Genomic DNA, 20105 nt, shown 5'->3' with positions numbered 1-20105 from the left:
AGTAGAAAAGGACGCATTGAATATAATTTTTTGAGGTGCAGACATAACATGTTTGGTAGCTTTTAAAATAGCAACTGGTATGCTGTAAGGCCCTGTAGACTAGCCCAATAATTTCATTTTCAATTTCAACTGCTGCTGTGGGAAATAGAAAGAAACTATCTTGGGATGGAACTGTGAGATACTAAAGGGGGGATTTATTCACACTAGGAATATTCTTTGTCAAATTATATCCAATTATAGCAAAGAAATTGTTAAAAGCATCAGCAGCCATTGACCTAAGATTATTTATTTCAAGATCCTCGACAAATAATTTAGTGGGAGTAGAGTCAGATCTAAGATTAACAAGTTGTTTTATCCCCTTCCACACTTTCTTAAAATCAGACACATTTACATGGAAATAATTATTATGATAATTGTTTTACTTAATTTTAATAAGTGATTAATTTTATTTCTATAAACTTTGAATTTAGTGCGATAATATACAGAGTTAGTTGAAATATACATGTATTTCTTGAAAAGTTTGGTTTTTGTTTTGAATTAGACCCTTAGGCTTAAAGAGGTGGTTATCCATGGCTTAGATTTCATTTTTAATTCACGTTTAGAGAGTTGTATGAGAGGGATATGAGTATCACTTATGTCAGAGATTCTGGTGTAAAAAGAATCAAACATCAATCTCAGTGAGACCCACTATTGAGAAAAGCAAATATAATTCAGAGAGCATAAATGTTGCAAACTATCAAGGTTGAATGACAAGCTCCTAATATTGCAGTGCGTGCAAAGCAGAAAAGCATTTGTCAGAAAAATATTCATTTATGTAATGATTATCATGAAATTTATGAGAATTATAGTACTGAAAACTCATATGAATCTTCGAGGTAGAATCGAGTTACAAACAGTGACAGGAATTTCAAAAGGATGGAAGAGGGCCGGCGTATGTAACTGATGTTGTTAGTGGCTCAAAGACTTCCTCTAGAAGATCCCTTTTCGTGCTGAATACCTGGATGTTCAGGAACATTGCGGACTCCAGGAAGATATTTACTTGTTCCACGCAGTCTGGTTTGAAAGGTTCAATGACGTCCAGGTTTATTGTCGAAAAAAAAAAAAAATTTGTTGACATCGTTTTTGCGAAAGTTAATGCCCTTTTCTTCATTTTCCCTGTACGAATTCGTTAAATACCGGGTCGTCAAAATCGTTTCGCGAAATCATGTCATCCACATGCAGCTTTGACTAAACACCGTCCATCGCGTTGCCTTCGTCAGTGCTCTGAAACTCATCTCATTTGCTCAGTGATACACGCTGAGGTAGATTTTTTAGAATTCTAACATGTATGTTTGCTGATCTAGTTACTTGTGTATAAGTTACGTACTCACAATTCTTTGGAACAGCTTCAAGATTCCTCCAGCTTCGACAGCCTCTTGCCTACGCGTTTGGACCGGAAGATGGGAAAGCGAAAGTCTTCCTCGTTACTTGTATAAACATAAGAAAAGGGGTTTTTCCCGTTCTTGTGAAACTAATGGACCACAGTTAACTACGGTCGTAGTCGTAGTTCCTTCCCATACTAGGAAGCTTTTTCGCCAAGCTACAACAGCTGTTGGAGCCAGCCAGAATTATGTCCATGCAGTCTTTGTGAGTATCCCTGTTGGTCTTCCAATTGATAGCTTGCTGACTGGATTTGTTCTGTGCGTTTGATTATTGAATCCAGAATTATCTAGAAGCAACTACTCGGCGATGATTGATTGTCGGAATTGATTATACGATAACGTTTCCGCTTTCTGATTAGGGACAAAACCCTTTGAAGGGGATAAATCCCTGTGCCCTGAAAGGTCATTTCTCATAAATGCATGATCCCTTTACAGCTTACTAGACACCATAGTCTAACATCTTATCTCAAAGTGTCACTTGTTTACTGCGCAGAAATCCACTGGCAAACCAAACAAGTGTAACGCAAGGGATACGCTAGATCAAATTGGCAGTATACTTTTTCACTTACGTTTTTTTATAAAGACAATTTGATCTGACGCAATCTAGCCCGATTTGACCCTTATTGACAAAGCTTTTGTTTTCTTGATTTTAATTGCCATGTTTGCTTATTCTCGGAAAGTATGCATTATATTATAGTTTTTTGTTTGTTTGTTTGTTTGTTTGTTTTTTGTCGGCTCATCGTTTCGCTCTGTATTTAAGCCAATGTTTAGCTTAAATCTGTTGTTTGTTGCTTTATTTCAGTGATTGTAATGATACTGATATCGGAGGAATCGAAAAACAGTCAGTAATTTTTCAGCACAAAAATTATATTCTTCAAAATTTCGCAAATTTTAACCTCGTAGAGTGTAAAGAGTGTGTAGAATACAAGCGTTTCCTGTGGTAGCATAACGTTACTTCAAAATTGGCAGTTATATATAAAGACATTTGACGAATGCCCAAAATCACCATTAATGAGATTCAAAGGCGCTTATTCAACAATCTACGAACGAATAACTTTTTAAAGAGTTGTTTATATAAAAGGCCTATGAAATATCGAAAGTAATGACTCCACCTAGTTTACTTCAAAATTGACAGGTAAATGTAAGGCTTAGGCCAATTGAAAGCTGACGGTCACAGAAGAAACATTAGCTCTATAATCGATATTGGTCGATCGGATGAACACATGATAAATGTACTATACCTTATTCTGAACTTTTCCGAGAAAGAAATCGTAACCCTTCTTTGTGGTAGAGTTTTCTTTGGTTACCTTATCAGCTATGAAATTCTGAATTATTCGCATTTCATCGCTTGCTTTATCGAGGTACAGCTGTACAAACAGTTGAATATTTGTGCCTTAAGTGAAAAATAAATTTCTTGTGAAAATCATGCACCCATAAGTTTGTTAACTTGTACACCTCGGCTATTAAACCGGGATGCTTTACCAAGGAGCCTGAACTCTACCTTAATTAATCGACGACGTCACCTACGAAAAAAACATTCTCTGGAAATTTATCGATCCAGGTATCTTGCACCCAAACAGCAGAAAGGGCAAAAAGTAGGCTGATGTAACCAGCAAGTGATGCACGTCTCGTGCTTGCGTCGAAACAAGACAAAATGGAAGGACTAGGCTGACAACCACCCAACGTTTGCTGTTGTATGATCAAGGAGAAAATTACAATATTGGTCTCTTTAGCTTAAACGGTTTGTTTTACCGTTTCAGACCGCGTGATATTCTGTAGATAATTTGTCTTTGATGCATTTAAAAATGATTCATTTATATACACGCGAAAACCCGTATTTGATAATTTCAAAGCAAGAATTCCCAAGAGTATCATCACATGGTCTAAAGTGGGGCAACAAACCGTCCAAACTAAAGAGGGTCTGTATTATCTTTTACGTGCGTGCACGCGGTAAACCAAATTCGTTGATTATAAATCAACATATGAACAAGTTCCAAAAGTTCTAAATTCTAATTTAAACTTAAGGGGGTCTTATACTCTCAGATATAATTTTTTCTCCAAAAAAAAAACATTTTTGTCGGAATATGAAGATTCAACATCCCTATCCATTTGCAAATCGTATTTTGAAACAATTTTTCGCTAATTACTCCTTGATTTACGTTTGGGTAAAGAAATCTGCACACAGACAGCTATATTTCAGCACAGCAACACCTATAGCAACCATTCTTTACAGCATAAAAGTACTCACAAAATGGATTCAATTCAGTACAATTTAATGATACTTTACAGAAACGCTTTAAAAATGGTACTTTTGAGAATTTTGCATCATGGTCCTGAACATTGTTTTCTCTACCATCTTATACGCTCCTTATACTTGGTTAACATTTCTACGACTGGTGTTCATTCGGGTAGTCAATGGACCATCTGTGTGAAACCTTTTGATATACCCCCCAACCGCACCCCCCCCCCCGCCCTCCCCGTTCGCAGAGCTAGTTTGGGCTAGTTTGAGCCTTATTTCTCGAAATGACCAAATAGACGGATCACCAATATCTCGCACACGATATCTCCACTGGGTTTTAACCGAATGTTGTCAAATTTTAAACATTGGTAAAGTACACGATTATTTAGGTCTTAAACCTCCAAAATTTATAATTTATGAAATTTCTTACCTTGTTATTTAGTTAATCTAGTTACGTAAGTTAATATTAGTATACTTGTTCGAAATTTCACGAGAAAAAACCCTCAAAACACTGTTTTCTGAGGTTTGTCTCCTGGACAACCTGCGTATGGACAGGATGAACTTAATTCCATGCTTCTGGAACCATTCATTGTTACGTTCTCGTGTTTATAATGAACACCACTTTTTCACACTTAGGAGCTAGTTATTCATTAACTATCGTGGCATGTGAAGACGAAAGCTCATTTTGAAGTCAGAGAGCAAAGTCCTTTGACGTGGTAACAAAACTGTTCCACAGAGCTGTTTTGCCAAAAAATATATATTTTAAGTTATTAGACCCCCTTAAGAGTCATTGATGTTTGATTCATCATTTACGCTTTTCCGCAACGTTTGAAGTGCATCATAGCAACCCACGTGACGGAGAGCAGTAGCTAGATTTTTAATGGTTGTTAACTGAGGGTCAAGCTCTTTCCACTGTAAGAGGCCCAGAATACACTTTTCGGCAATTTTTTCATGCTTGTGATCCTCGCTCAGATTTTCAATGACCTTTGCCTTCATGGACAGGCTTCGCAGAAGGTCTTTCCAGTCGCGTCCAACATCGGGACTGATTTGATAGATGAGTTGTTCTGTTACAGGCTCGCTACCCAATGACGAGACATAATGATCCCAGTCTACCGAACCTTCGTATTGCGAAGTCCCTAGGAGAAAGCGTCAGTCAACAAAACGATTAGTAGTGCGTGCTATATTTACCTTGTGGATCAGCAAGCAAAAGCAACTAATGCATTTATTTTTCTGCCAGTAAACCCTTCGTTTGACCGCGAGCAGTCTCTCTTTTGCCCAAATATTCGTAGGGAAGAACACAATCAAGAACAAAACACAAGTGAACAGTCGTGAGCGTGCGAGCGTGATATGCGAAGCCGCGAGCTCGCACGCAACTCCCAGCTCGCAGCATCGCCGCTTCGCGCATCACGCTCACAGTCACGTTGCCAAGCTCACCTGTTTTGCGTTCTTTCCCACGGATTTTCGAGGAAAAGAGAGACTGCCCTCTCGGCGATTCAAGATTACGTGCAGTTGGATTAAAGTGCATCTAAAGTGCATCATGACCCAAATGATCTTGGTTCTTTGCTTTCTCGACCAAATCTTTCAAACACATCCTTATTTTTCGCGATTGATTTTTTTTTTTTTCGGTCTGCATGCTTGTCTCTCTCTTTAGATCTCTTACCAGAAGGCTCAGAAAATATCAAGAAATTAAAAGCATTCCCGAGTCGCTCTAAGTGTTATTTGAAAACCCACTTACTAGAGAAAGTGTCGCCTCCAAGGCCTTCTTCGGAGGTTCGATGGATGCTCTCTCGCTAGGCAAACATGAAAATAATGCCAAGTCAGATATAACGCCAAATCAACTTTGAAAAGTTTGAAGAGTAGTTTATAGCTTGCCCTAAATAAATCTAACATGAAAGCAGTTTGCTTTACTTGCTGAAGATTCCTCAATTTACTAGTAGGGAAAATAAATTTTAAAAAAAGTGAAGGGGAAAGGGAAGGGGTAGAGTGTGCTATTCAAGTAAAATTTGCCAAATTCTGAGACTTCATCTGAAATTTATTTCAGTCCAGAAAACGATCATAACGTGACATTAGTAACGCTATTATTTTATGTGGCTTTCCTCTCTTGCTAAGGCAATGTTATTGGACGTTCCACACATCTTTTACTTGACAATTATCATTGCTTGGAAGCTCTGAAGTTATGGAGGGGGTGAGATTCCCTGCCTTCCCTCACCGTAGAAAGATGTACGAAATCAAAAGGATTGATGTCATAAAGTTAGTTTTGTTTGAAACGATTTTCCAACTTGAAAGACAAAACTTGAAACTCAAGGTGACTGATCCCACCATTTTAGAGACAAAGAAGCTGGACTTACTGTCCATTGTACGTCTGCCCCATGAATCACAAAAGAAAAATTATATGCTTCCCCTATTGCAGCAAATATTTCTCTCTGCTATACCTTCAGAGGCGTAAAGCCTGGATACACGGAAAATGAGTGTTCTTGGTCGTCATCTTCCTGTTGAAACTTTACTTCACAAGAAAAAGCTCCAACATCTCGACCGTCTTCTGGTTTAACAGCAAAATCGCAGGCATCTTTAGACCGGAATCCACTTCCTCTAGCTTTCTCGTATTTGTATATCTACAAGTGATGAAACACAACAGATTAGGCAGTTATTGAAGCATTTTTAGAGAAAAGATGTTGAAGAATGAGATGATAACGATCGTAAAGAAAAATAAAACAACTAATGAGTTCGTTTGGGGGTGGGGGACGTTCGCTGAGTCTTTGAACACGAGATATTTGTTATTCGACATTCAGAAGAGAGGAAGCCCAGTATTCGCTTGAGTATAATGTAATAGAATGTGCCTGATAGGAAGTCCAAGAAATCCAAAACCGAAAGATTTGGACTCCTTAGTCACTAAGCAGTGTGGTTTAAAACATAGGTGATAAGATAGTAGGCATCGAACGAAGAGCAGCCCTTTACAACCTACTCGTTGGATCAGCTAGTATGGTAAATTTTCTTTTCCCTTTTCCTTCATGTTTTTTCTTTCTCGTATTTGTGTGAAAACAACCAATATTATAACTGAAAACGACTGGAAACGATGACACAATTATCATCTTTTGGCCTCAATTTATTTTATTTTATTTTTCTTCTTCAATTTTGGTTTTATTTGTCGTTAACCAGCTTTTGGTCTCGATGGAGATGTCTTATGCATTTAATCTGTTCTTATTTGAGGCTAAGAAATCATTAAAATAGCTGTAACTGCCACCTGTGGGTCTGAATAGATCACTTTTTGGAATAAAACTTCCAGTTTACCTGTGCATCACCAGTCTTGTCAAACTTCCAGCCTTCTTCAAGATCAGTTAGTCTCACTGTGATCATTTTGTTGTCTTTGTACATTCTGAAGGGCTTCTCCCTCGCTGGCTTCGAGCCAGGAAACCGTTCCTTTTCTGTCAACTCCACGCGCTTATAAGAAGGAAGACACAGCAAAAGTTAATGCCAAAGATGTTAAAGTGGGACCAAATAAGTATATACGCATAGAATATCATTTTGCAAAAAAAATCCTGCAATTCGCTCTAGTGTTGATACATGCTCCAACCTGAATTTACTTATTTTGTTGACGCCTAACTAACAGTAACATCGATATTCAAAGCCTCATTGATCCATCCATTTAGCCATCAATCTATCCATCCATCCGTCCATTTCTCCATGAATAAATAACGTTTTCTATCTATTATCCGGCTTTACTCCATCTACTCTTGCTCCTGGGCGTTTGTTGAGACGGCTTTTTTTCAGGTCTTGCTCGCACCGTTGGTTTCATTTACGGATTAAAAAAAAGTGATCACGTGAACACGAATTTCATGATCGTGTCATGAGTGAATATCCTGCCATCGCAGGTTCCTTCGCAGTTTGCTTGAAAATTTCTGGGTTTCGGACTTAGATATAATTCCAAAGTATATATTACAGAGAAGGGTTGACGGATGCAGAATTCATCTCATGGATACGATTGGCCTCGAACTTTCTACTATTGAGGAATCTGAAACAACTGTGCTGTACATTGTAGCTTTGCAAGTAATCACTTTTTTGAATCCGCGGTTGAAACCAACGGTGAATGCAAAGACCTGAGGAAGGCCATTTCAGCATTCCATCCATCCACCCATTCGTCCGACCATACATATCCCTTTATTTTCAAAAATTTATGCATTGACAGATCTATAAGTGTATGCAGATGAACGGCTCGATGGATGCACAAACACAGACATAACGCATATTTTAGTACTCTGCCCTCATTCCTGTTGCTCATTTGATCACTTACCCTCTTAGAATCCTGGTTATCACTGTAGACGTAAAATCGTAGGTAAATTAGGTCGCTTCTGGGATCCGGTCTGCTGGCAAAAACTGTCGCTATTTTTCTTCTTGGCCCGCCACAGGCTAATATGCTCCAGAGTGAAAAGGTAGTAGTTTTGATGTGGATAACATCCTCTTTAACCGTGAAGACGGCCTGAGATTGACTTACTTTTTCCGATTCGTTGGGTACTCTCTCCCAGTTTGAACAACCTATATAGATAGCAGTAGCGTTTGCGTTGTTATTCATTTTCTTTTTTAAAAGTTAAGTTTAGTTAACGTGGTTAATTATGGCCATGTCTATACCTTTGCCTATAACTATTCCTTTATACCATATTTATGCGTAATGCTTATCACGCCCGTGCCTTTGGCCGTGCCCGGTCACGTACCCTTACCCATACCCGCGTCCTACCCGTTGCCAATGCTCGTGGCCATACTATACTGGTTTAGGTTACATTCACACTTTCTGCACGAGCACTGCCGCCTGTGTATCGCTACAAAATAGTACTGCATTCAGATACTGGTATCCCAAGTACCCAAGTACCATGTAGTGGCCGAGTACAAGTTCGAGACCTTGTAGCTGGGTGTGCGCAGTGTGTCCGAATTCTGGTGTGAGTACTTAAAAAAATAATAAATGTGTTAACATTGGGAGTCAGCGAGAATTGTACTCGAGCACCGTGCTTGGGCGGCCAGAGTGAACGCAGCCTTAAGCTACGTTCACACTTGGTGCCCAAGCACGGTGCCCGACTACGTTTCTCACTGGGCGCTAATTTCAACACAACTTTTTTTTTTTCCAATTTGAAGTACTCACTCCAGAATTTAATTTAGGGTCCGTGCCCAGGTGTAAGGCCTTGACCTATTACGCAGGCATGACTAAATGTTACTTGGGTACTTGAAGCAGCCGGTGTCTAAACGCAAAACTGTTTTGTTAGGCGTCCAGGTACCAGAGCTCGGTTAAGAAGTAAGAAAACAGCCTCAGAGTTTTGCAGTGTACCCTTAAAATTTTTTTGAACTTTTTGCAATCGACGACACTCGAGGCCACATGAGAGGAAGGCATAGCCTATCAAACTAAAATGTGAAAAAAACCGACTTCCGTTACCTTCAGCAGAAAACTGTCCACATCTGTAAACAGTAATCCATTCCTTTTTAGCCTTGCTTAAATCTAGGCAGTGTGGAACAATGATTTCTACTGGCTGTAACAGGTGAATGTCATGCGGCCCGCATTCAATCACGGGAGAAATAATAGTCTTATCGGGTGCGTCTGGGATATCCTGCAACAATGTTGTTTCATCCAAGAACACTCCAAAAAAGATAGACTGGTTTATTCCAGCGGGAATTGCCCCGCCAGGAACGATGATGCGGACGTCAGACTCCAAAGGTGCGCTCAACTCTCCACCAGTACTAGTGAATGTGGATTCTAATTTTGTGATGTATTTTGGAAGTGACGTGGGAAGGTGATTGTGTAGAGTTTCGCTGCTAAAATTCAGTGAATCCAGCGGATTCCCCTCGTTTTCAAGCTACGAAAATGGTACCTTTTTGTTATAATAAACTAGTTATAAGCCGTGTGTATACTTCTTTTCTTTTATATTTAGAGCTAAATAGATCGCAATAGAATTAGAAATTAAATATCACCAATGTTTGAAATCTAATGATGGAAGACAGCTGAACGAGAGAAGTATACGTTGGGCCTATTTTCAAGTGCTCAAAATCCGTTGTGGTGCATGACATTCCCAAAACGAGTTTTCTAGTCTTCTTTAAATCAGTGAAATAAAATTTTTGATCAAATAAAATCTGAGGCACCTGAGGCAGTGAGCTAAATGGAGCTCTTCTTCCTGAAAAACGACCTTTGACCTCAGGGTAAATAGAGCGGAGAAAAAGCTATGTTATTTTGAAACTAGACTGTTCACAGTCCCCTATTTTTCCGTGAGATCGTAGATGTCGATCGTTGAGCTCGACGGGCCGCCATCTTGGTCTCTTGATGCGAGCAAAACTGGATAGAGTACAAAATGCCCGTGGGTAGGGGTGGTGGAGGGCACGGCTAGCGGAAAAAAATAGGGAGACTGTAACAGCCTCACTCTGTCTCGTGTTCAAGGGACGCGGCCGCCAGTTTGGCACCTCCATTAATCAAATCAATTAACAATCTCCTCCTCTGAGAAAAAAAAAAAACCTTTCAAATCAGGGATTATGATATGAATACATGTTACTGTGTTGTAAATTTCGAAACATTTTGAAGGTTTACTAAGTTGAGTCGAATGTACGCGGGACGGAAGAACTCTTCCCTGACTCCAAAAAAAGCGGCAAAGCCCGCAGAGAATTCCAATTATTCAGATGCGTGCCGTCTTTGTGGCATCAACTGTAAAATTTCAGTTGGAAATAAGAACAGCCAACGGAGCTTTCAGCCATTTCCTTCGCCAAAACGAAACTATATATATTAAACTCTTGCCAAAACCAGTTGGAAGAACCGCCAAAACATCTTTCCCTTCGAGTAAACGAGAAACGGTCTCCTTTTGCTCGCGCATTAACAAAAATCCTCCAAGACAAGAAGCAGACAGACGATCAAAATAAAAAATAAAAAATTCTCTTGAAATCGATGCCATTTTGGCCTTAGCCGCGAAGTGATGAATGTCACTTTCTGTCACTCAAGTTGTCAACGCTCTGCTACGCACTGATGAACTCTGCTGTCCCTTCGACCAGTCAGGTGTTGCCGTTGCTGGAGCAACTAACGCAGCGAACACCAGACAGAGGGAAGCTGTTAGAGTCTCCCTGTTTTTTCCGCCCAGTCACCCCCACGCTATTAACCCCACCGACACTACCCACGGGCATTTTGTACTCTCCCTACTTTCGCTCGCATCAAGAGACCGAGACGGCGGCCTATCGAACTCAACGATCGACATCTACGATCTCACGGAAAAATACGGGACTGGGAACAGTCTAGTTTGAAACATTTCCCACTGATGTCTCTCCGACATAGTTATATTGCAAGAAAATATTTTCAAGCATGAAATCTTATAAGGTCACGGAAGGAACTAAAAGTTACATTTTGACGCGATAACTTTGTTCGATGATAACTTAAGTCGTTAGAAGGTAACGAATTACATGGGAGGGGAGAGACAGAGGGGGGATCATTCAACTGCCTCCCTCTCCATGTCCTAGGAGTATGATACTACACCTACTCCCAAGGGTAACATCATTTCCAAATGTACCAGGTATGAAAATTGTTATATGTTGCTTAAACTAGCCTCCTAGTTAGCCCTATGTTCCCGTGGCAAGGATCAGTCAAGGGTTCCCAGAAAACTATTTCCATAGAATCTATACCTCTGACTGACTGTTAATGACAACGTCTGGATAGAAGTTATCAGATCCCCCATTTGTATTATCCAGTGTTTTGAAATGACCTCCAGGGTCAACATGGTCGGGTATTTGTGCGGAATCCGGTGATGCCGTGTGTGTCAGTTCAAATTCGTCTGGATGTCTCCTTGGTTGCCTATATGCAAGATTGTCGCGTCCAATAGTTTCCTCCATATTTTCCCCCGTGCACAAGCTCCGTGATAGAACAGTGGCTGCCAACTGTCTTCTAACGTTGCGAAAACAAACATAAAATGCATTGATATTTGCCAGGTAAACAACTGACGAGAATTCGAGAAAAAATGATATATAATTGTTCAGGACCAGAACTTAATATAAAGTAGCACGTATCGTACACCAGAGCATTGTTTTCAGTTGCTGTATGTTTCTGTAACGTTTCTTGCATTTTAAAAAAGGATCAATCACGATTTTGTTAACGAGGACAATTCTCGATAACCTCTAAGACTGAATGTCAGTAACAATCGAAGAAAATTCTCAAATGTGGCCACATGTCGAGAAATCGATTTCGCTCATACTTTGCCAGTTTAAAGGCCTAGGTAAGTAACTTAAGGAAATCAAGTCAGTTCTTTGAAATATCCAACATGACGGCAGAAATTCACGAGAAACGGTCATCGTACCGAAAGCTCAGAGTTCACTTCGCGACAATTTGAAATTTTATACTATTCAGCCTACATTCACATATATACATTGATTCTTCCTCAGTTCAATCAAGATATTGTGATTTTTTTTCTTTTCTTTTTTTGCTTTCATTTCTAGTATTTTCCGAGCCAATTAGGCCCTGATTGAGTAGACACGTTTTTCTATTTAAAACAAAACTCAAACATGATGCAAATTCAGGGAGGAAAAAAGATGACCGGTACTGCCTTGAATCGTCCGATACTCTATTCACTGGATTTTAGGTTTACAGTTTAATTTTCGTGGGATCTACTAGCAATTTTGCATGAACGTCGATCAAAATTCGAGAAAATTGCAATTCAGCCCCTTTGACATTTGCAGTGTAACACAATACGCAAAAATAGATGAAAATGTTGTCTTCGTTTGAGACAACACACTAGAAAGAGATTAACGTATTTACCGTTTGAAACGCTCTAAAAATAGTATGTAACTTAGTGAGAAAGTTTTCTTAAACCTTCCTCTACAAAATTCAAACGTTACTACGAGGTTAAACGATGCTAGGTTGAACGCAAAACTTTTCCATATTGTGAGCATTTCTTCGAGTATTTCTGGCCTCTTAGAATTGAAAACTAGTTTCAGTAGAGTTTAAAATGGAAAAAAACAGCGCCCTAAAATACTCAACCGGCAGTGAAGAAAGCGATAAAGCGATGCTTTGTGAAATTTATAATTAGAGTTGTCATTAATGAAGTTTTGAATGATTGATAGACTGCCTTCCTGACTGCCCACCCATCCGTCCGCCTGCCTGTGTGACTGACGGACTGACGGACTGACGGACCGACGTGCTGACGGACTGACGGACTGACTAACGACGGACGGACTAACTGACTGACTGATTGACTGTTTGATTGATCGATCGATCGATTGGTTGATTGATCGATCGATTGATTGATTGATTGATTGATTGATCCATCGATTGATTGAGAGAGACGAAAAACTGCCAACAGCTATTAACAGCTCGTTGATATCCGTTCCTTTTTAGCTTTGCTGAAATCTGCGCAGTGTGGAACAACAATTTCTACTGGCTTTGACAGGTGAATGTTACGAGGCTTGCATTCAATAACAGAGAAAATAAGAATCCTATTCTCCTGAGCTAATTTTGTGATGTGCTGTGAAAATGATCTGAAAAGGTGATTGTATAAAGTTCCATTGTATTTGGGCAGTTTGGTGAATCCCGACTCACCAAGACACTTCTCAGCGTAAGATCGTGATGGAGCTTGTACATCAACTCCGCTACGCTATACTATTCAATGCAATGCAATGCTATGCTATGCTATGTTATGTTATGCTATGCTATGCTATGCTATGCTGTGCTATTGTTATGCTGTGCTATTCTATGTAATGCTATGCTATGCTGTTGCTATGCTCTACTATGCTATGCTATGATGTGTTATTGCTATGCTGTGTTATTGCTATGCTATACTAACTATGCTATGCTATGTAATGTTATGCTATGCTATTGCTATGCTATGCTATGCCATGCCATGCCATGCTATGCTATGCCGTGCTGTGCTGTGTTGTGTCGTGCCATGCCATGCCATGCCATGCCATGCTATGCTGTGTTACACTCTGTTACGCTATGCTATGCTACTCTATCCTACGTTATGCGCTAAGGTTTGTTATGAAATGCTATATGGTACTATATTATGGTATGCCATGTTCTGCTGTACTAATCTAGGGTATGATAAAATCTGCTACTTTACACCATTCTATTTGGTGCTTAGGGTCTTACCGCCAAAGAACGATGGTGACAACAATCAGAAATATGAGCGAAAAAAACGATCCCAAGACAATTTTGACTGCTACAGAGATTTTTTCACCCTTTCGAGGTATCATCGTTGGTGGTCTTCTCTCTGCGGTAAAATATCAAAACATCAATAACCTCCAAGGCAAATACAGGAAAATCAGAACATTAGATTCCTAGCAGTCACGACAAATGAGAATTGGAGAAAGTTACGCTCCCTGTGATCATGACAATATTTCGTATCTTATTAATTAGATTCCCATCTTTGAATGACAGTTTGTTTATATAAAAAATCCTGAAGTTAGGGAAAGTGTGTGTTTATGGGTGGTGGCGGGGTCGGGGGGCGGCTTCGGATTTTAATAATTCGCTCATGAAACTGGAGCGAGGATGTTCGCTGACGACACAAATATAACCTACGCTGCCAGTGCAATAGCTGACGTTGAAAGTGTCGTTATCTCGGAGCTAAGAAAACTAAATTGCTGGCTTGTAACCAATAGGCTAAGCTGTACTGTTGCATAGACTGAATTTATGGTAATTGGGTCAAATCAACGAATAAGCGCTCTCTTGAATAACCAAATTGATATTGAAGTCGAAGCCACATCGATCAAAAATTTAAGTTTAAGTAGCCAAATCACTTGGCTTAGTAATTAACGAACACCTTTCATGGACGAGGCATATAGACGAAATGAGCAAGAAGATATCGTTAACCATAGGCGCCCTTCCGTGTGAGACCATTCATCTCTGAAATTACCGCTCTCCAAATATACCAATCGTTGATTTTTACTCCATGTTGACTATTGTAGCTCTGTTTGTGATGAAATCAACGATGCATTAAGCGATAAACTCCAAAAACTGTCAGATAGGGCTGCCAGGGTCATTACCGAGTCCAGTTATAACACAAGAGCCAGTTTCCTCTTAAGTAGACTCCACTGGGACAATCTTTCCACACACACACACAAAAAACAAACAAACAAACAAACTTAAAGCGATGCTGATGTTTAAAACAATTAGGGGGCTTTCTCCAGAGTACCTGCAAAACTTATTTAGCATCCGCAGTACACTGTATAATCTAAGAGATTCTGAGCTTAAAGTAGACTCGCCCAAGCCGTGCACAAACTACAGCAAGCGTAGCTTTAGCTCTAGTGGTGCTCTGTTATTGTATAGTCTACCCATCTATTTGCGGAAATTAGACTCTCTTGGACGTTTCAAAGGGAAATTCGCCAACCTTATAACAACTGTCAGTCAGGCTACAACACGGAAATCTTGTAAAACAGTGTACGTAAATGGGTTTGATAACTCAGATGGGAGAGCATTGCACCGGTATCGCAAAGGTCGTGGATTCGAATCCCGTTTAAAGCCTGAATTTTTTTTTCAGGTCTTTGTTTCAATAGTGTTATGCCTGCATTCGCATCCATCATCATATCTACATTTAATTTTGCTACTGTTGGACATCTATTGCTAGGATACTTATGGGTGAACTTATTTTTTTATACTATTATAACAATTTAATGAAGATTTTACCGTGTTGAAATGAATAAAGTATGTATGTCTGAGGTTCACGACCGACAACGCTCAAACAAAGTAGTATCGCGAAAATTGAGACTTGTACCAAGCGCAAGCTAAAGGCAGCCATCTTCAAAGCAGGCAAAGATCGATCTTGAGGCAAGAACAGTTTAGAGACTTCAAAGAAGATCAGTTTGTAAAGACAGTATCGTATTTCAGTGGCCAATTAAGTTGTAAGTCTTTCTCGTACTTTCTTGTCAAAATCATGACATAGAAACCACCAGCACGTAAAGAGTTTCTTTACAAAACAACACTCCAAATGTGATTCTTCTTTCTCAGAAATCACGTGATTCAGTTACCAAGGTTGGACAAGTTGTAGCGCAAGCCTTTCTCGCGTAATCCATATAAATATACGTTTGTATGCGTGGAAGTTAGTAAGACAGTGACAAAATTATTTGTGTCACTTTATTTGCTTTATTTTTTTGTTGCTGTAAAACGTCCATCCAGAACAGTTTTGTCCGGCGTACTAAATATGACGAAAAGCACTGACCACTAAGTCAGACACTGGCAATTAGAACAGTGGCTTAAGAAGTATTTAGAAGACTTTGCCAGCTTTGTCGTTCTTGACATGTAATAAGACTGAAAAATACAGAGTGGGGTTCAATTTAAGGAGAAACCGAACAAGCAAAAGCAAACAGTGAGCTATCGCTACTAAAACAACACCGACTTAGTTAATCTTCTGCGACTGGAGAGTGGAGCAGATTCCGCCCTTTCGTATAAACCAACGACAATGGAGTTAAGTTTACTCTTCGCTCATTTCCATAGCCCCAAACAGTTACTGACTGTTGCAAATGTGACGAGAACCAATCAACGAAAACGCAAACCATTGCATAAAAGTTAAAACGTGTCATTAAAATAAGTTAAACGTAGTAGTAAGATTGTGGTGTTTCAAATATCTCATAGATTTCGTACATTTCCATAACATATTTGAAATTGTGACAAAAGGCGCTATGTCTTATTTCTAAATAGTACCTGTACAGTTAATCGGTTTTCCACTCCATTGTACAGACGGTAAGCACGTTCTGGTCACATTTCCTTCCTTCCCTTCTTTCCCGATCATGACAAATCCATCTTGACAGACAAACACGCACTTGGATCCGTACGTGTTGTTGCAGAAATGGTTTATTAGACGGGCTGCCGGCGGAGTCTCCAAGCCCGGACAGTTATTAGCTTTAACAATAATAACAATTAATGATAATAACAATAAATAATTATCATTTAGATTGTGAGCTAGTGATTTCTATCATGAAGTGAAAGTACTGTTCGAGAGAAAATATTTTATTCTCTACTTGCAAAAATCCCACAATACACCTCTTTTACCCCCCAAAACAGTTCATAGGCATTGTTTTAGATTTCTTTTGGGACATCTTCATGTCCAGGGAGAAATTGCAAACAATGATGCAAAATTTGGAGGGAGGGGGGGGGGGGGTAAAAGAGGTGTATTATGGGATTTGTGCAAGTAGATAATACTGTAAAAAGTCACTTTTTACCCAGAGAAGTAAACAATATTTTCTCTACTATATTGTTCGATCGCTACTAAGTTTTCCCGCTGCAGTATGCCTAAAAAGACAATATATTTATTCTATTTTATTTATTTACTTATTTTTTTTTATTTCATTTTATTTTATTTTATTTATTTATTTTTTTATTTTTTTTCTGGCGTTCATATTATCCATAAATGTATTCACTTTAGGTGAGACTGAATTTACACGTCTGCAAACAATCTTTTATGTTGACTTACAGAGAAAACGAGAAAGAGAAATTTAATTTCTCGTTTAAAAAAAAATGGCTTTTCTCGAATCCTCTCTATACCCACTAGCCCTTTTGCTGCGACCTATTTAACGGGAGTTTTCAGCCTAGAAACTACTTCTTGGTAATAACTTTACTGAACTGAAATCCATATGAGAGGATTAGTTCTATTCATGCATCTTCACCTAAAAGTGTGAGCGAAAGCTGCTTCCCTTCACTTCGCGTTCTATTTAAACAACAGGAGTGTTTCTAGCTGTCAAGGAACTATCGGCTGGTAGTTGCCCCGCGGAAATTATTTTTTTTTAAAACAAATTATTGCTCGAGACGCGAAGCTTAGAGGGAAAATATGCCAGTTTTAAGAACATCAAATTTTCAACTATTAGACCGAGAGTAAAAACTAATATTGTCTGTATTGTTCACCACTAAATTTTATTCTGCGCACCAGTTCAAAAATCATGTTGAACTATTATCACTTTTTTCTAAAATTTGAAAAGCGACGGGAGTAGCCATACTTATTACAACAAATTGCGTCTTTTATGTTATTATTACTATTATTACTATTATTATTATTATTATTATTATTTTTTTTTTTTCCATTAGCCGGAATGTTTACAGAAAAACTTTCAGGGCGAGTACAATCCATTCGGGTATTTTTCCCAAACGTGCACTATGGGCAGATAGTGTTAGTCCGCCGATGAACACTATCGCATTACGGAATCAATTTAAATCAATAAGAATCGGAGAAAAATTAGTGGTAAACTTTAACGCCTGATAGTGCCCGCGCGGGATCGTACCACAGGATTTGATTTGGCTTGCATAAAGAGAAAGAAAAATTTAGTGGTAAACTATAGTGACTGATAGGGCAGGCAAACAGATTACCCCATTTGAAGAACTGTACACGCGAAATTCCTCTATAATGACCCTAATAAATACTTGAATTTGAGCACGTAATTTATGTTCTTTTGCGTCATGTTTACCACGCAATGATTGGCAATGAGGAACTTTAAAGAGGGTTCACTGATCACTGATCACTGGTCACTCTTTATCGCAATACAAAACCATAGCAACTCAGAAATATTTTCCAGAAAAATGCAGGGCAACGATAGCAGGAGCCTTGTAATTGAATTAATTATGTCCTGATTGTTATGATATTTTGGGCAGAGAAATGGCTCACAGGAAAACACGCAACGATGTCACGCGATGAAGTCTGTGGCCATTTTGTCAACGTACCTGCATAAACTGTCACAAATTGGATCTGAATCAGTATTAGCACTACCGACAGCGTGCAAATCCACAACGAGCCTCTCATGGTAATCGCAATTGGCACCTGATCATACATTAAGATGAAACAATGGCATTAACATAAGCAATATAACGAGAAACATTTCACAGCCTTTTGAAACAGAACCGATACGAAGCTTACCAAACCGAGCCACACGACAGTGCAAAATAGTATACCTTGCAGATGGTCGATCGTTCAGAATTTTCTTTTTACATTTCCACCCATTAATATAAGTCATTTAGTGATGCGAGGTTCGCATATAATGATGCCAAATCTTAAACGAAAGTGCTGAACTTCGTCCCAGCAGGAAAATGTATGGCAGACGGACTTCTTGAAACAACAATGTACTTACCAAAAAGGGAAGCGGCAGATTTCAAGTAGATGACAAGATTGTGTTGATTTGCAGCAAATTGAGATCCAGCTTCGTTCAAATGTGAAGAAAAAAGTTTGTGTGACTTATTTCTACCCAACAATCAATTCCATACTTTCGGTTTCGAATGAAGCTTGCGATTTCCATATTTTTCTAAGGGACTTTCCCTTGTTACCGTATATCAGTTTACATTAGACGTATAGTGAGCTCTCAGTGATGATAACTCTCAAATATCTAGCGATCCCTAGATTCATGTCATCTGTCAATTAAGAAACGCTCCTCGATTAACGAAGAATCAACGAATTTTTCGTTTAGACTACGTTTGTCGCTTTCAACTCAGTAAATTCAATCGAGAGAACAACAACCCCTTTTATTGAACCATTGACCCTGTTTCCTAGAAACGCATAACAAAAATAAACGCTTAAAGAGTGAATAAAGGTATTTCTGTCCGTTGCGAAGAACAGAAATTCTGTTGAACTTGAATTTAATAATCCGTAAGTGAAGGTAGTGTTAATTGTTATTATATGAATCGACCAAACAACTAAAATAGTATATGCGTGTGTTTTAATTACTCAGTTCAATTCTTCCATTCGTCATGCATGCTTGGAAATCATTCAAAGCTATTCAAATATTGAACCATGCAGAACAATGGGGTGTTGTATCGATGTCCCGCTTTCCTGTTTATTTTATTTTATTTATTTTATTTTATTTTATTTTTTTTCATTCGAACAAGAAAATAAACCATACCGCTCTATTTATCATGCCGAATTTAGTAAATATGTGAAGTTTCATTAGAATCCGTTTCAAACCCATAAAAATGCGGGACTCCTGCTTACTTGCCAATTTTTACATGATGTGTGACAGGGAGACAACGCTTGCCGCTTGGTATACATTTCGTTGTAAGTCTGGGGGTCCCATACTTTTACGAGTTTGCAACGGATTCTTATGAAACTTCATAGATTACTAAATACGGCATACAGGGATGATTTTTCTTTTCTATGTTTAAAAAAGAAAAACAATACAAACAATTGTTGATATTGCGTGACATTGGTAAAAAGGGTCATTTCAAACAGGCAGGTCTTTGCTTTATATTTCTGTTATCATTTTAAGAACGGTTAAATTTCGTATCAGCATGTAACAAGGCTGCCACATAGAGTCTGATAAAAGCGGGATGTAGACCACGTCCCACGCCAAAAACAAGACTGAAAAGAAAGAAGCTTTATATTTGGGAGTGGAAACTTGAGCGAGGCATGCATGGCAATTGGCTTTTTTTAGCGATGACGTAAGTCAATCATCTAATGCTGTTGACTTAGGTACGGAAATAATATGTTAACAATGAGTGAAACCTACGTGAAACTAGGTTCGACATTTCGTGACTTTGA

The 20105-nt window shown here is 38.9% G+C and overlaps 3 protein-coding genes and 1 long non-coding RNA gene across 5 annotated transcripts in view; 1 reads left to right on the top strand and 3 right to left on the bottom strand.

Annotated features, from left to right (window-relative positions):
* LOC145502345 (uncharacterized) overlaps positions 1-3894 on the bottom strand; it is a 28767-nt gene extending 24873 nt beyond the window's left edge. For both annotated transcript variants that reach the window (XR_014051316.1, XM_081481629.1), the window contains exon 1: positions 1371-3894. The gene's annotated coding sequence lies outside the window, so the exon portion shown is untranslated. The remainder of the gene's footprint in view (positions 1-1370) is intronic.
* Positions 3888-10946, bottom strand: LOC145502050 (uncharacterized). The gene is made up of 9 exons (XM_081481349.1): positions 10884-10946; positions 10053-10126; positions 9610-9622; positions 9077-9494; positions 7949-8190; positions 6949-7098; positions 6093-6272; positions 5396-5450; positions 3888-4796 (listed from the first exon to the last, which is right to left on the bottom strand). The coding sequence occupies exons 1-9, from the start codon at positions 10944-10946 to the stop codon at positions 4441-4443; spliced, it is 1551 nt and encodes a 516-aa protein (XP_081337475.1). The 3' UTR covers positions 3888-4440.
* LOC145502437 (uncharacterized) lies at positions 9393-19761 on the bottom strand. The gene is made up of 4 exons (XM_081481767.1): positions 18302-19761; positions 16295-16492; positions 13748-13868; positions 9393-11551 (listed from the first exon to the last, which is right to left on the bottom strand). Exons 1-4 carry the CDS (start codon positions 18408-18410, stop codon positions 11287-11289), a joined length of 693 nt encoding a protein of 230 aa, XP_081337893.1. The 5' UTR covers positions 18411-19761; the 3' UTR covers positions 9393-11286.
* Positions 19762-19955: 194 nt separating this feature from the next.
* LOC145502501 (uncharacterized) overlaps positions 19956-20105 on the top strand; it is a 6939-nt gene continuing 6789 nt past the window's right edge. Inside the window, exon 1 of the long non-coding RNA XR_014051347.1 lies at positions 19956-20105. This exon is cut by the window's right edge and continues 411 nt beyond it. This is a non-coding gene — a long non-coding RNA (uncharacterized LOC145502501).

The sequence above is a fragment of the Orbicella franksi genome, chromosome 11, assembly GCF_964199315.1.
Source record: "Orbicella franksi chromosome 11, jaOrbFran1.1, whole genome shotgun sequence".
Lineage (NCBI taxonomy): Eukaryota > Metazoa > Cnidaria > Anthozoa > Scleractinia > Merulinidae > Orbicella > Orbicella franksi.
The sequence above is the reverse complement of the archived record's forward strand: the minus strand, read 5'-3'. Positions and strand labels throughout refer to the sequence as shown.

What these genes read in the sequence shown, in the direction of transcription:
- LOC145502050 (XM_081481349.1), bottom strand. Translation starts at nt 10,946, where the DNA reads ATGTCGGAGAGACATCAGTGGGAAATGTTTCAAACTAGACTGTTCCCA. An exon ending in TCCCAGTCCCGTATTTTTCC is followed by an intron (nt 10,127 to 10,883) that starts GTGAGATCGTAG and finishes TTTTTTTCTCAG; the next exon opens with AGGAGGAGATTGTTAATTGA. An exon ending in ATAACCAGGATTCTAAGAGG is followed by an intron (nt 7,099 to 7,948) that starts GTAAGTGATCAA and finishes CCTTCTTATAAG; the next exon opens with CGCGTGGAGTTGACAGAAAA.
- LOC145502437 (XM_081481767.1), bottom strand. Translation starts at nt 18,410, where the DNA reads ATGTATGATCAGGTGCCAATTGCGATTACCATGAGAGGCTCGTTGTGG. An exon ending in ATTTGTGACAGTTTATGCAG is followed by an intron (nt 16,493 to 18,301) that starts GTACGTTGACAA and finishes TTATTGTTAAAG; the next exon opens with CTAATAACTGTCCGGGCTTG. An exon ending in GTCACCATCGTTCTTTGGCG is followed by an intron (nt 11,552 to 13,747) that starts GTAAGACCCTAA and finishes TCGCAACGTTAG; the next exon opens with AAGACAGTTGGCAGCCACTG.